General features: G+C 49.5%; 1 protein-coding gene across 2 annotated transcripts in view; it reads right to left on the bottom strand.

The window, feature by feature from the left end:
- ADAMTS17 (ADAM metallopeptidase with thrombospondin type 1 motif 17) overlaps positions 1 to 7,686 on the bottom strand; it is a 398,742-nt gene extending 391,056 nt beyond the window's left edge. For both annotated transcript variants that reach the window (XM_070478143.1, XM_070478144.1), the window contains exons 1-2: positions 7,528 to 7,686; positions 6,745 to 7,115 (exon numbers count right to left, since the gene is read on the bottom strand). In XM_070478143.1, the coding sequence (XP_070334244.1) occupies positions 6,745 to 7,115; positions 7,528 to 7,606 (450 nt within the window). In that variant the 5' untranslated portion in view covers positions 7,607 to 7,686. The remainder of the gene's footprint in view (positions 1 to 6,744; positions 7,116 to 7,527) is intronic.
- Positions 7,687 to 16,561: the final 8,875 nt, after the last annotated feature.

The raw sequence follows: 16,561 nt of genomic DNA, 5'->3' as shown, positions 1-16,561 counted from the left end.
AGATTTGGTATCCTACTAAAGAAGTTTGTCGAAGTTGCTCAGTCGTGTGCGACTCCGTGATCCCATGGACTGTAGCCCACCGGCCTCATCCATCCATGAAATTTTCCAGGCAAGAGTACTGGTGTGGATTGCCATCTCCTTCTCCAGGGGATCTTCCTGACCCAGGGATCAAACCCAGGTCTCCTGCATGGCAGGCAGATGCTTTACCTTTAAAGAAGTTTGGGGCAAATAAAATGTATCAGGTGTAACCTGATATTACAAAAGTTCTGAGTGGTTCCCTTTCATTTCCCTTTGTTCTGGAAGCTGGCTTTGAGGGGTTTCAGTGCTGCTTTAAGAGAGCATTATAATCTGAGTATTATTAACCCCACCCCACCCCCTGAAGCAGGACTAGCTCTCCCTGCAGCTGGAAAAATGAATGAAGGTTAGAAAGGTTTGTAACTTCCTAATATTAGCGAGACTTCTTTGCATAACATGAAAAATGCGTTTAACATGTTGCACACATGTTCTGGACCAGCTGATGCTCTGCCCCATGTCTGAGGGGACCTGCCTTGTGACTGGTAACCTCGCCATCCTACAAAGGCCGCACGGGGACTTCAGTGCCCAGGGAGCCTTCCAAGCCTCTCCTTTTCAGGAGGCCACAGCTCCCGGGTTCACTGAACCGGGCCTTCGGGGGCCTCCTCCCCGTGCACGGGTGAGTGCAGCGGGTTGGAGAGGAGAGAGCAAGTCTGCTCCCAAGAAGGAAAAACAGTCCTGGGGCTGCAGGCCCTGCTACACTGGCCTCAGACTTTCTGAGAGGGGGAGCTCAAACCTGTCCCAGAAGGAGCATCCCTGATACAGCACAGGCATGAGGGGCCTCCCAACCTCCACAAGGAGCCCCCCTTTCAGGGTCGCGCTGCTGCCTCTGCAAACGTCAATTGGTCTGAACACAGATTCTCGGTCTTTACTCCAAAGTCAGCCCCCCTGATTCCACCACTAGACAGTCAGTCACAGACCCCCTCCTTCAGACCCCTCTCATGTAGCTGTCCTCTCTGCTTCTACCACCCAAGCCTTGAGGCCCATCGCCTCGCCCTTCCAAACGCGCCCTGCTCCTGTCCTCCCCACACTGCTCTCACCAGGGGCTCCCTGGTCAGTAGCCAGAAATGCCCTCTCGTGGTCTCCAGGCCAGTGAGCCTCAAAATGGTCCCTGACCAGCAGCAGCACCTGAGAACCTGTCAGAGCTCAAGCTCTCGGGGCTACCGCCAGATGGATCAGAAAACCTGGGGGATGGGGCCCAGCAAGTCAGGTAGCAAATGCTGCCGGGAACGCCGATGACAGCTCAGGGCTGAGAACCACTCATAAAGGATGAACTCTGCGTGGGCACTCTGGCCCAGCCTCCTCCATTCCACACACCTATCCATTCAGTCCGCCCCCACCTCCATCCCAGCTCGCAGGGCCCTGACTTAGGGAAGGCCCTGGCCCGGAGACTCGGCCATCTTTGCTCCCACCCCGCCCCACGAGACCCAGAGCCAAGCCCACCCCACCCTGCTTCCTCCCACCCAACACCCCCTCCCCACCCCCACCCTGCAGGCTCAAGAGTATGATCCTTCCCCTTCGAACCTTCCAAGACAGGGCCCCACACCCTACTTCTGAGGCTCACTGGGAGCTATCAGAGGGTCCTACACACGGCAGGTGTATGATAATGATCTGCTCATTCAGTCAACAGCCTTGACTGGGTGGTTGATCTATAAATGGAAAAGTCTGGAAACAGCCTGTGGGGCAAGAGAAGAAATGTGTTTCCAATACCTTAACATGCCAGGTTCTCGTTAACTGATTTCAGACTCTATCTTACTTCATTCTATCGAGAGCCACGCAAAGCCAGTGTTATTCACCCTGTATGACTGCAGACAGGGGCATTCAAAGGAGGTAAGCGACTTGCTCAAGATCACAGCCCAGAGCAGTCTCACTTCCAAAAGAATATGGGTGTGATGGTGCACCTGTGAGCCCGTGTGCAGAAGCACGCACGCTGACTCTGAGTGGTTCCCCAGGATGTACTGGCTGCAAAAGCATCTCCTATTCCACATATCCAAGGTCTGCACTATCTCAGAATTCAGGAAATAAGCTCCAAGAATGCCATCAAAGAAGACACCTTCAGTTCACCATCCCACCTTGTACTTCTTTTTTAACAGGTTGCCAACTAAATACAAAGTTCAGATGGGAAAATCTAGCTACATACCCTAGGGAAGTAACTAGATAGGCTCAGGTATTCGGGGTTACGGTCATAGGCAGCCTGATGCTCATGAGCGGTGGGTACAGAGATTTACCATCAAGCAGAGTGAGCATCCTTCCAGAGGAGCTGGTGGGAGGCCTTAGAATTCTATGCTCCAACTTCTCCCCTTCAGTTCCTCCACATCCCAAATTTCACAACTGTCTTTTCCCTCCTTGCTTTCCTTAACATCCAATTAAGACCAGTTGAGACTGGTCCTTTTCACAAAGCTTTAAAAACTGTTTTGCATTTTCCAAATATATTTATGCTGTGCATGATAAATTCTTTAGTAACATTAACTGATGAATGACTAAGGGCTGCGTGCCTTCCCCACACCTGTATCAATATCATGATGCAGGATAACCTGGCGTGGCCTCCACACCACACAGCTTTTGCCAAGACTGCTTCCTACTCAGCTACAAGTGATCAAATAATGCTACATTTAAAAGCTGGGCAATTTTGTGGTCAATGAAAAGTGAGTTGGGCAACTCTAAAGGGAGAGGCAGCAACCTCCCAAACTGGCCTCTTCATCACTGATATCACGCTGCCCTCTTGAGAGTGTGGGCCCCCAACTCTTCTAAGCCACCTGCTGACTGCCTGGCTGACCTTAGTTCCACTCCATTCTTATCTGGACCACATTTCTTCCCCTGTGGGAAAAGTGAGCACTCTCCCAAAAGAAAGTGAAGTTGCTCAGTCATGTCCAACTCTCTGTGACCCCATGGACTGTAGCCTACCAGGCTCCTCCATCCATGGGATTCTCCAGGCAAGAATACTGGAGTGGGTTGCCACTGCCTTCTCCAGGAGATCTTCCTGACCCAGGGATTGAACCCAGGTCTCCCACATTGTAGGCAGACGCTTTACCATCTGAGCCACCAGGGAAGCCCAAAAGCTCCTGAGCAGACTGGAAGGAAGAGCTATGAGAACTAAGAGTGTGGGGAGCACATGGGTGAGGGGCTACCGCCCAGGCCCTGCCTTGTGGTCAGGCACTGGGCAGAGCTAGGCCGGCTGGTCCATGGGGCCCCAGTGACCAGCCTGGGTGAGACAGACATAAGCCAGCATCTCTGAGCGTGGATGTGACTCCAGAGAAGGTGTCCTGGGACCAGCCCTGACCTCCTGTTCCTCCTGGGTGGCCTGGAAAAAGGGCCATACCCCAGAGCCCCTGGGCGTCCCAGGTGGCCCCAGCATCTTGCCCACAGCGCACCCCCATAGGCCACAGCCCCAGCTAAGAGGCGGGCATGTTCCGGCCAGGGACTTCCCTGACCTGGTGCTCGTGAGGCAGGATGGCCCCTGTCCAGCAGACCAGACGCTCCGCCTGTCCGCCCTCCTCTCCTCACACATGGGGACAAGAACAGCCTCTCCGTCCTCTTGCTTCCGACAGGCAGCACTGAGTCTTTTCAGAGACGGATGCTCACTCTGTCTCTGCCATTCCACCTCCACTGCCTGCTCTGGTGCATCTCAACCAGAAGTTTCTTCAGATTCCGCCAGCCTTCCATGATCTGGTCCCATTCACACGAGGCAGCTGACCCAAACTCACATAAATCCTCTGGGAGGGAAAATACCTTCCTAGCATGCCCAGAGTTCACTGCTTTGAAGTTATATACAGTTACAGAAACTTCCCCAAACCTGTTATGTCTGAGGACTTCTCTGAAATGTAAATAAAATGAAGATGCATAAACGTAAACCAATTAATACTTGAGCCCATGGTCTCTGAAGATCAAAAAAGGCAGCTTACACAGCTTTTCAAGGTAAGACAGAGAAGGGAAACGCCACAGACCCCCACCTCCGCCCACTGTCATAAGGCAGGGCTCCAAGGGTGGAGAGCAAGATGGAGTGTGAGATTTACTTCCCCTGCCCCCATAAACAATTAAGGAACATCTATTTTAATCATGCATCTCCTTCAAACAGGTATCAAACGTCTCAGGGGACAGACAGCTCAGGGAGCAGAGCCCACACACCTGTCCCTGCAGGCAATGCTCCTCATTAGGCCGTTCCGGAGATGTGAGATGCAGCAGGTTTAATTCAAACTCAACACCAGAATAAAATTTTATCGAACACATCCATGCCCACCTGTTTCTTTACCGTCTTATGGCTGCTTCTGCACTCAAATGGCGGTGTTGAGTAGTTGGGACAGAGACCGCATGGCCTGCAAAGCCTGCAGTGTTTACTACTTGGTCCTTTCCAGAAACGGTTTGCCAACCCTTCTCTACATGATTCTTCAGACACAGCGAGGCTTTGGAATGCTCCCAACTGTGGGCACCAAAACTCATCTACTGGGCATTATTCCTTCCCCCATTCCTCATGGTTGAGCCTGTGCTGAAAAACACACAACCCGAGCAAGATCTCCACGGGGCTTCTACCATGGTCCAGAGGGGCTAACACAATGTTACCGCCCAGCAGAACTGTCTTAAGCACACCGAGTACCAAAATCAAAGGTGGGGTGTGATGCGAACCTGGTTAGCCTACATTCCTGCTGCTTTCTTTTCTAGAAGAGCAGGACCACTCTGCCACCAAACAGGTCCACTTCAAGTCACCGGGCAGTCTCTGAACCGCTGCCCTTCCTCTATAGGGTGTATTAGAAAGAGGAGTCCAATGTGCAGCTTACATGAATGGGATGAACAAGGCAGACAAAACCACAGAAGTATGAATTTAAAATCTAAAGTCTTAGAGGGGCCCCCACCGCAGCTGGCACATGCTTAACGCAGCCTCTTTGCCTGTTCCTTTATCTAAAGCACAGCGCCCTCACATGGTGCTGAAGGGAAGGGCAGTCCTGCTGCAAACCTGGAGGACAGAAAGGAACTCACAGCTCAGAGCCATGTGTGAAAGGGCCCAGCACTCACTCCGGGAGGACTTTAAATCAGTGTTATCCAGATATCCACTCTCAGCTCCTTTGCAGATAGCGCCTCGCTGGAAACTTTACACCAAGAAGTATAAACTCTGACCTCTACAGAAACTCACTAAACCGCAGCAAATGGGATTCAGATGTTTCCATGTTCAGTACAGTGATGTGACCTAGACTTTAAACACTTTGGCAAAAACAGGAAAAATGATGTGGGCCTTCCAGTCCCTCCCAGAACATGATACAGCCTTGACCCGAGTCCTTCAGTGATCTGAGCCTTTCTCACCCTACTTAAGCCTCCTCACCCACAGCTCATACTCCCCGCCGCTATTCCACACTAGCTCCTACCAGGCCCCTCCACAGTCCCTTTTCCTCATTTAACCAAAGATGCCAATTTCTCCAGTCCAGCAAATGGAGATCACATTCTTATCGGAACTCAAAAAATCCTACAAGGGGAACTGGTAAAGGCCAAGTTCAGGGAATTACTACCTAAGTTCCCCTACACTGCTGGGAAGAGAGCAGTTTTACATAAAGACTCTGACCATCAGGGTTTCTGACCTCTGTGGCAGATTCATGTCAACTTGTTGCACGCTATGTGGGTAAGGGTGGGAGAATTCTAGAAGGTGAAGTGGGGAAAGCAGTTTCCTGTGCCAGGAAAGGACAGACACAGAGGAGTATCAGAAACCACTTTCCCAGAAGATAGAGAAGCATGTTCTGCGCCCATCTCAGGCTGTGCCGGGCGGGGGCAGGCCATCTGCCAGCCATCTGTGCCCCTTGGGGGCACGATGAGAAGCTGAGAAGTGTTGTTTGGGCACCAATGTAACCAAGTGAGCCAGTGTGCAAAGGCAGGGCAGAGGTGCCAAGGACTTCCTCCCTCCCTCTGAGCACTCCACAGGTGTGGCAACCGCAGGAGGAGTGGGGGCGGGGGGGGGGGGGGGTAAGGGCAGATTACTGCCACATCCAGAGAACTTCCAGGGACAGAGAGAGGGGCTTATCACCAAGGTCAGCATTTCTCAGACCTGGCTGAGGGTAGGTGCCAACAAATGCCTGCTTGCAGCGTAAGGTAAAACTATTAGGGACACCTTCCCATTCCTCACTCCCACGTTTTAACTAAGAAAAGTAGGTTAGAGGCCTGTCCGGGGACCCCTCCAAATATCCTTTCCTGGGTAAAGACTCAAAATTACAGAAAGCAGGCCAATGCTTGACTCCATCCACAATTCAAGAACAGACGAACTGGACACATACAGACCGGTGTTCCCCGTGACACGCACACAGCACACCTGTGCAGAAGCGAACAGGGCTCTCTCTACATCTGGGCCAGGTGCACGTCTCAGTCTAGGGGCCTGACGGACTTCATCTGGGCCGACCTGTGCTCCAGGGCAGGCTGCGGCTATCTCGCTGTGCACCCCACGTCGGTGCTGGCCTGACGCAAACTCACCTCTGAATTTTCATGACTGAAAGCAGTGGATAACGAGGTGACTCCCCTTTCTTGCCCTCTGCTCCTAGACCCTCTGGAAGGTTGGAAGTGCTCCCTCCTGCCAGCGGCAGAGCACACCGGAGGGAAGGCCCCACCGCCATCCCAGCCCTCCCCAGAGACCTCCCTTCACCCCCACCCTTGGCGCCCGGACAGATCGCCAAGCAGACCCGGAGGTGGCAAGGGCTGTACCAGGCCGCCGGCGGCGCCGCAGGCGCTGAGCGAGACGATGGAGCCGGGGTGGCCGAGCACGCTGCCGGAGTAGAAGCACAGCTCGGCTGACCGTCCGTGCCGCCCGCCTGCGCCAGCCTCCTCCACCTCGAAGCCGCCGGACAGGAAGCGCAGGTCGCGGCGCATCTGCAGGTACAGGTCGCGCCCGAAGGCCGGCAGGTGCAGCAGCAGGGCGCGCTCCCCGAGCCGGGCGCGCGGGGCTGCGGGGGGCGCGCGGGGCCGCCGGCGCCTGCGGGGCCCGGGGGCGCCGGGCAGGGGCGGCAGGTGCACGTCTTCCAGGCGCACCCGCCGCGGGAGCACCACCTCCACGTCGGCCGCCGCGTCGCCGACAGCTGCGGGGAGAGACGAGACGCGTCAGCGCGGCGGGGCCCGCCCTCCCGCCCGCCTGCCGCTCGCGGGGGCCAGCACCGGGCATCCAGCGCCAGCGCGGTCCCGAGACGGCGCCCTCGTCCCGTCCCTCGCCCGGGCACCTCCGCGCCGGCCAGCGCCGCCGCCCGGGCCCCGCGCCACTCCGGACGCGTCCGCCCGGGCCCCTCCGGGGACACGGCGCTCGGGGGAGCCGGACCCCCGGCGGCCGCCCGGAGCCGAGTCCTCCGGCCGCGGCCCGCGCCCCCTCGACCCCGCGGCTGTCCGCGGCCGGCAGCCGCGGCACGGCCGCGCAAGCAGGCGGAGGCCGCCGTGGAGGGCAGGCGGAGGGTGGCCGCGGGAGGCGCCGGCGAAGGGGCGGCGGGAGCGGGGCGCTACCTGTGCCCGGGTCCAGTCCCCAGAGCAGCAGCAGCAGCAGGGGCAGGGCCAGGGGGGGCAGCAGGGCGCCGTCACACATGGTCCTCGGGAGCAGGCGCCCCCCCGCGCGGCCGCGGCGGAGCAGGAGCGCGCGAGGCGGCGGCGCCAGCCGGAGTGAGGCTCCCCAGCCTTCGGAAAAAGTAATTAGCGCTGCGGACAAACCCAACGTGGTAAATCGCAAGCCCCGCCTTCTTCTCGGGAGGCGGGCAACGATTGGACTCCCGCTTTCTCCCGCCCCGCCTCCCCCTCGCCGATTGGCTGGGGCGGGCCTGACCCAGAGTGCGTAGTTAGGTTGTAAGCACTTTCTTACACGTGGTTTCTGGGCAGTTGCGGGAATGGGGCACCAGGTGGCGCAAGGGAGCCGCGTGAAGCCTCGCAATCCCGGACCACTCGGGGAAGACTCCTGACTGATGTTCAGTTTGTCCCCATATTTGGAACTCTGTTTCCCTGGAAGACAGGCCAGAAATTGTCTAGCTTTAAGGGACTTCACCCATAAAGGCATACTATCTTTGTATCTAAAGTAAAATGAGTTTTGGTTGTTTGTGGGAGAGCAGTTTCGTGCACAAGGTGTGCAACTTTGCACCTTAGAAGAAAAACTATGACAAACCTGTGGTTTTTCCAGTAGTCATGTACGACTGTGAGAGCTGGGCCATAAAGCAGGCTGACAGCCAAAGAACTGATGCTTTCGGAACTGGAGAAGACGCTTAGAGTCCCTTAGATTGCGAGGAGATTCAACCAGTCCATCCTAAAGGAAATCAGTCCTGAATATTCATTGAAAGGACTGATGCTGAAGCTGAAGCTCCAATACTTTGGCCACCTGATGCGAAGAAGTGACTCATTTGAAAAGACGCTGATGCTGGGAAAGATTGAAGGCGGGAGAAGAAGAGGACGACAGAGGATGAAATGGTTGGATAGCATCACCGACTCAATGGACACGAGTTTGAACAAGGTCTGGGAGATACTGAAGGGCTGGAAAGCCTAGCGTGCTGCAGTTCATGGGGCCGCAAAGAGCTGGACACAACTGAGTGACTGAACAGCTAGTTACATTCAAGGCAGTGGTGTTTATGCAAAATCTTCACACCTCCCCTTGTCTTTATCTTCACAGAAGTCAGTGTAACTGGTGAGATCACACCCTCTGACAGACTGAGAAACTGAGGGAGAAAGAGCTTAGGGAGCTTACTAACTTACCCAGTGAGTTCCTGTCAGAGCAAGAGCTGGAATTGTGGTCCAGACTTCCAGCCCAGTGCTGCTCACTCAAACAAGAGCCCTCCAACGCAAGCAGTAAGGAATATTATCCAGTTTTACAGATGAGGAGACAGGCACAAAGTGGCAAAGCCTGGGCTTGAACCCAGGTCTTCCAGCAACAGAATGACTTCATTCTTTTCCTCAGAATATAACTGAGGTCTTCAGGAAAGTTGGCTCCTTTAGTTTCCTGAGGAGCATCTTGTAGAAACAAAACAGAATGAATTGATATGCAGCCATTCTCAGTTCTCTCTCCTTTTCCCATCCTACCCATTTTTGTTTTCTCAAAGCGGAGGGACTACAGCACTTCTCTTGTACTCTGCGGAGGGCCTCTCAGAATCTAAAATGTGTCACAGGGATTACATGTCATCAGAAGGAATCCAGAGGTGTACACTATCCAGCTTTCATGACAATTAACCCTTAACCCTAGGAGTGGACTGTGTCACTGACTCTTAATAAAGCCCAGCACTCCCACCACTGCTAACTCATCACTTTGTGTTTCCCCAGGGCGTGGTGGCTGGAATCCTCTCCTCTTTGTCCACTACACCCTCCACTGCTCCAGGGGCTGCCACTCATTGCTGGGCATCTGAAGCTTCTGGAAGTCTGCACACACATCCTGCTCATGGCCAGGTTTGGGGCTTTTTCTCTCCTTTGATAGCAGCCTCAGACAAATGAAAGTTCAGCATCATCTTCTGGTGGAACAAGATATCCTGGTGAGCTTTTTGATGCAGTTTTGTTGGCCAAAGTCCTGCCATTGAAAACCAGGGAGTAGCAGCCCCATCGCCTTTCAGGAACAGTCCTGCTGTTGGAACCCACCTGAGTTTGCCATCATTAACCTATCAGATAGTCAGCAGTCTCCAGTCCTTTTGGCACCAGGGATCGGTTTCATGGAAGATAATTTTTCCACAGGCAGGATGGGGGGAGGACGGAGGGGAGATGGTTTGGGGATGATTCTCATAAGGAGCATGCAACCTGGGTTCCTGGATGAGCAGTTCATAGGAGGGTTTGCATTCCTACAAATGCCACCGCTGATCTGACAGGAGACAGAGATCAGGTGGTAACACGAGCGATGGGGAGTGGTTGTCAACACAGATGACGCTTCCCTTGCTTGCCCACCTGACACTCATCTCCTGCTGTGTGGCCTAGTTCCTACCAGGTGGGGGGCCCCCGAGATAGGTGACCCTCAAATGCGTTAGTCTGTAGGGACATGGAACCTGAAGCAACAGCAAGGTGACATTTCATCTTTCAGCCTGTCTGAAACATAAGAACTTGGAAATATCTTTATTTCTCTTGGAAAAAAGATTGGAGAGGGGTGTACATTGGTGCAGCCAATTTGAAGAACAAATAGACAAACTGTAGTCAAATTTAACATGTACACACCATACACCTCTGCTGTCTGCTCTGGTTAACTACTACAGACAAACTGATAATGTGTATAAGAATGCTCATCAGACCATGTTATTAAGAGCAAAAAATTTTGCAAAAATCTGAAGGTTAATCATTAGATAAATGTCTAATAGAACCCAGAAATAAACCCGTGCATATATAATCAACTAATATTTGACAAGGAAGCCGAGAATACTCAAGGAGAAAAGATAGTCTCTTTAATATATGGTGGTGGGGAAACTAGAAGTCAGTTTGCAAGAAAAATGAACTTGGACCCCTGTCTGACACCACTCACAAAAAACAACTTGAAATAAATGTAAATTTTGAAATGGTAAAACTTGTAGAAGAAAACAGAGGAGAAAAGCTCCTTGGCATTGGTCTTGGTAACAATTTCTTAAATGACAACTAAAGTGCAAGAAACAAAACAAAAATCAACAAATGGCACTGTATCAAATCTCAAAGTTTCTGCAAAGCAAAGGACCCATCAACAAAATGAAAAGGCTACTTACAGAATGGGAGAAAATATTTACAGACTATATACCTGATAAGGGTTTATTATCCAAAATATATGGGATATTTATACAATTCACTAGAAAAAAATAGCCATCCAGTTGAAAAATGGAAAAAGACCCTGAATAGTTTTCTAAAGAAAATGTCATACAAATGGCCAACAAGTACATGAAAAAATGTTCCAGACTAACCATCATGGAAATGTAAATCAAAACCACAATGAGATATCACCTCATACCTTTTAGGATCAGTCAGTTCAGTTCAGTCACTCAGTCCTGCCTTGACTCTTTGCGACCCCATGGACCAGAGAGCATGCCAGTCTTCCCTATCCATCACCAACTTCTGGAGCTCACCCAAACTCATGTCCATTGAGTCGGTGATGCCATCCAACCATCTCATCCTCTGTCATCACCTTCTCCTCCTGCCTTCAATCTTTCCCAGCATCAGGGTCTTTTCAAATGAGTCAACTTTTCGCATCAGGTGACCAAAGTATTGGAGTTTCAGCTTCAACATCAGTCCTTCCAATAAACACCCAGGACTGATCTCTTTTAGGATGGACTGGTAGGATATCCTTGCAGTTCAAGGGACTCTTAAGAGTCTTCTCCAACACCACAGTTCAAAAGCATCAATTCTTCAATGATCACCTTTCTTTATACTCCAACTCTCACGTCCATACATGACTCCTAGAAAAACTATAGTCTTGACTAGACAGACCTTTGTTGACAAAGCAATATCTCTGCTTTTAAATATACTGTCTAGGTTGGTCATAACTTCCCTTGCAAGGAGCAAGCGTCTTTTAATTTCATGGCTGCAGTCACCATTTGCAGTGATTTTAGAGCCCCCAAAAATAAAGTCAGCCACTGTTTCCACTGTTACCCCATCTATTTGCCATGAAGTGATGGGATGGATTGCCATGATCTTAGTTTTCTGAATGTTGAGCTTTGAGCCAACTTTTTCACTCTCCTCTTTCACTTTCATCAAGAGGCTTTTTAGATCCTCTTCACTTTCTGCCATAAGGGTGGTGTCATCTGCATATCTGAGGTTATTGATATTTCTCCCAGTAATCTTGATTCCAGCTTGGGCTTCCTCCAGCCCAGCATTTCTCATGATGTACTCTACGTATAAGTTAAATAAACAGGGTGACAATATACAGCCTTGACATACTCCTTTTCCTATTTGGAACCAGTGCGTTTTTCCATGTCCAGTTCTAACTGTTGCTTCCTGACCTGCATACAGGTTTCTCCAGAGGCAGGTCAGATGGTCTGGTATTCCCATCTCCTTAAGAATTTTCTAGTTTATTGTGATCCACACAGTCAAAGGCTTTGGCATAGTCAATAAAGCAGAAATAGATGTTTTTCTAGAACTCTCTTGCTTTTTTGATGATCCAGAGGATGTTGGCAATTTGATCTCTGGTTCCTCTTCCTTTTCCAAAACCAGCTTGAACATCTGGAAGTTCACGGTTCATGTATTGCTGAAGTCTGGCTTGGAGAATTTTAAGCATTACTTTAGTAGTGTGTGAGACGAGTGCAATTGTGAGGTAGTTTGAGCATTCTTTGGCATTGCCTTTCTTAGAGATTGGAATGAAAGCTGACCTTTTCCAGTCCTTTGACCAGTGCTGAGTTTTCTCTATTTGCTGACATATTGAGTGCAGCACTTGCACAGCATCATCTTTCAGGACTTGAAACAGCTCCACTGGAATTCCATCAGCTCCACTAGCTTTGTTCATAGTGATGCTTTCTAAGGCCCACTTGACTTCACATTCCAGGATGTCTGGCTCTAGATGAGTGATCACACCATTGTGATAATCTGGGTCATGAAGATCTTTTTTGTACAGTTCTTCTGTGTATTCTTGCCACCTCTTCTTATTATCTTCTACTTCTGTTAGGTCCCTACGATTTCTGTCCTTTATCAAGCCCATTTTTGCATGAAATGTTCCCTTGGTATCTCTAATTTTCTTGAAGAGATTGCTAGTCTTTCCCATTCTGTCATTTTCCTCTATTTCTTTGCATTGATCACTGAGGAAGGCTTTCTTATCTCTCCTGGCTATTCTTTGGAACTATGCATTCAAATGGGTATATCTTTTCTTTTCTCTTTTGCTTTTCACTTCCTTTCTTTTCACAGCTATTTGTAAGGCCTCCTCAGACAACCATTTTGCCTTTTTGCATTTCTTTTCCATGGGGATGGTCTTGATCCCTGTCTCCTGTACAGTGTCACGAACCTCCGTCCATAGTTCATCAGGCTCTCTGTCTATCAGATCTAGTCCCTTAAATCAATTTCTCACTTCCACTGTATAATCATAAGGGATTTGATTTAGGTCATACCTGAACGGTCTAGTGGTTTTCCCCACTTTCTTCAATTTAAGTCTGAATTTGGCAATAAGGAGTTCATGATCTGAGCCACATTCAGCTCCTAGTCTTGTTTTTGCTGACTGTATAGAGCTTCTCCATCTTTGTCTGCAAAGGATATAATCAATCTGATTTTGGTGTTGGCCATCTGGTGATGTCCGTGTGTATAGTCTTCTCTTGTGTTGTTGGAAGAGGGTGTTTGCTATGACCAGTGCATTCTCTTGGCAAAACTCTATTATCTTTTGCCCTGCTTCATTCCATACTCCAAGGCCAAATTTGCCTGTTACTCCAGGTGTTTCTTGACTTCCTACTTCTGCATTCCAGTCCCCTGTAATGAAAAAGACATCTTTTTTGGGGTGTTAGTTCTAAAAGATCTTGTACATCTTCATAGAACCGTTCAACTTCAGCTTCTTCAGTGTTACTGGTCGGGGCATAGACTTGCATTACCGTGATATTCAATGGCTTGCCTTGGAAATGAACAAAGGTCATTCTGTTGTTTTTGAGATTGCATCCAAGGACTGCATTTCAGACTCTTTTGTTGACTATTATGGCTACTCCATTTCTCCTAAGGGATTCCTGCCCACAGTAGGAATGGTCATCTTTTAGGATGTCTATTATCAAAAAAACAAGAGAAAATGAATGTTGGCAAGGATGTGGATAAAAGGAACTTGTGCTCTGTTTGAGGGAATCTAAATTGGTACAGCTATTATGGAAAACAGTATGGAGAAAAAACTTAGTGGTACTACAACATGATCCAGCAATTCCACTTCTGGGTATATATCTGAAGGAAGACATTAAATGAAATAAGTCAGTCACAAAAAGACAAATACTGTATGCGTCTGCTAATATGAGGATATGAGGTGCCTAGAGTAGTCACATTTACAGAAACAAAGGGAGTCTAGTGGTTACTAGGTCCTGGGGGGAGGGGGAATGGAGAGTCATTGTTTAATGGGAACAAAGTTTTGGTCTGAGAAGATGAAAAAGCTCTCAAGATGGATGGTGGCAATGGCTGCACAGCAATGTGAGTGTAACCTAATACCACTGCACTGTACACTTCAGGTGACTTAAATGGTAAATTTTATGTTAGGTATATTTTCCCAAAATAAAAAAAAAATTGCTTGAAAAAGGAAATCACTACTATTTGCTATGATCCTGTTTCATCTTAACACACAAATTTCCTGGTCTTAATTTTGTGAAAGAACAGTGCTTAATCTCATTTCACACATGGAAGAGGGATTTAAAGCAAGACAAACAAACAGATAAAAGTCCTACAGATGGAAGTAGCAGTTTAAATCTGATGTAAGGGAAGCCTCTTTTTTGTCTGGGGGGTCAGAGCTGTCTATCACACTCACAAATGAGAAGGATCCTGAGTTTCCAGCTTGTCTTCTGCTTTCTGTGAACTTCTCCATTCTGGTGTCAGATCACGCTTCCGATCGTGTTGTCTGGAGTTGACTCCCCAGCAGTCAGTTATATTGATTCTCATGGCCTCTTGGATGTTTGGATGCTGGTCACCATCATCATGACTTCTACTGTTGTTAATGAAAGTAAGACAGTCCCCAAAGCAGCACAGACTCTGCCAACAGACACCGTGTTCAAATGTCAAACTTAGAAATAGAGGACCAGGGACTTTGGTGGTCCAGTGGCTGAGATTCTGAGCTCCCAATGCAGGGAGTCTGGGTTCGATCCCTGGTCGGGGAACTAGAGCTCACATCCTGCAACTAAAGACCCTGCGTGCTGTGACTAACATCTGGCACAGCCAAATAAATAAATTATTATTTTTTTTTAAAGAAAGAAATAGAGGGCCAAAGACACAGCCTGTGCAGAGCACAAAGAAGACTACAGGCACTTCAGTCAAACATGACCCTCCGTTAATTTCCCCCACTGACAGCTTTCTTGAGCAGATAATTGATGGCTCCAGATGCCACAACTCATGTGCCAACTTGATCTGTATGTAGGTGGAAGAAGGCCCTGTGCTCCAGATATCACTAGGCATTGGTAGGGTGCTGAGGAGAGAGGGGTATTCCACATGACAACCTCCTCTTTGAGACTAAATTCACTTGGATTTTGAGGCATCCTCTCTTGGGGACTTCCCTGGTAGCTCAGAGGGTAAAGCATCTGCCTGCAGTGCAGGAGACGCAGGTTCAATCCCTGGGTCAGGAAGATCCCCTGGAGAAGGAAATGGCAACACATTCTGGTACTCTTGCCTGGAAAATCCCATGGACGGAGAAGCCCGGTAGGCTACAGTCCATGGGGTCCCAAAGAGTGGGACACAACTGAGCGACTTCACTTTCACTTTCTCCCTTTCTTTCCTGGGAGCCAGTCGGATGCCACATCCTCTCCAGCAGGGGGCGCCTAGCATCAGTTCTGTCTTCCCACACCACATTTGGTCCCAGCTCTGTTTGTTCCAAAGTCCTTCTTTTCAGACTTATATTTTGCCCTTTGCCTGTTGACCTTGGATCCTCCCCCAAATTCAGCTGCTTGGCTGGCAGCCTGGTCCCCGGGTGAATATGGCCAACCTCTCCCTGTGGGGTGTCCAGGCTCCCCCCTGGTTTCAGAACTGTGGTGGTGTTAGTTTATTATGAAAAGTACCCTGGCTACATGAAGCCATCCCTGCCTGACTCAGGCCCCTGCTCTGAAATGGCTGAAAATTCTAAGTTACCACTCTGCTGACCAACTATCTTTCAGTATAACTGTTACTTGTTCAATCAGGGTTGTACTAAGGTATTTCTAGTCCTCCCCTTTCCTAACATCCTGGCTCTTCCCCTCCCCTAGACTGTGCTTCTGAGGTCACAGCCTGCCTTGGAGTGAGTGTATGTAGCCTTCAAGTGTCCTCACTGTTGAAAAGACAACTCCATGCTTACGTCCTGCTGAAGGTCAGCAGAAGCACCATCTAGCCAGGAGACAAGCCTTGCAGCCCGCATGTCTGAATGAACAGGATAAGGGTCTTCAGTGCCAGAGCTAACAGCTTCATCCCAACCAGCTCCTCTTGATGAGGATGATTGAGAAAAGCAACGTATTTTTCATTGTTTTGTAAAGCGCCTTTCCCTTTTCCCGTGTCTTTCTCTTCTTTTAGCATTTCCTCTCAAGATTCCCTTCTTCCTCTCCTAGTCCTTTCTTTGCTCAAAGAAGTCACCTTCTCTGGTATACTAGGCTAAAATGTAATGTAATAAAGACTGAAAAATGGGATAGACACATTTGTATTTGATTTTAGCAAATGGTAATGGCTGAAATTGGAATGATGATAGACTATTCAATATGAGATTGGATGACGGTAAACTTGGACAAAACTCACATTAGATTATATGATGCTTTTAAAATATATCTGCTAATTATAACCCCCTATCCTTCAACAGGTGGAATCTAACTCTTCTGCTTTGAAAGTGCAGAGGAAGGATAGAGAAAGACTCACTGGCTTGCTTTTAATGAATAGAATGTGTTAGGAGTGATGTTTTGTGATTTCTTGGGGTAGGTCATAAACAGAATACACCTCTGCCTGTTCATCTCTAAGATTA

This window comes from Odocoileus virginianus, chromosome 16 (assembly GCF_023699985.2).
Source record: "Odocoileus virginianus isolate 20LAN1187 ecotype Illinois chromosome 16, Ovbor_1.2, whole genome shotgun sequence".
Taxonomy (NCBI): Eukaryota; Metazoa; Chordata; class Mammalia; order Artiodactyla; family Cervidae; genus Odocoileus; species Odocoileus virginianus.
The sequence above is the reverse complement of the archived record's forward strand: the minus strand, read 5'-3'. Positions and strand labels throughout refer to the sequence as shown.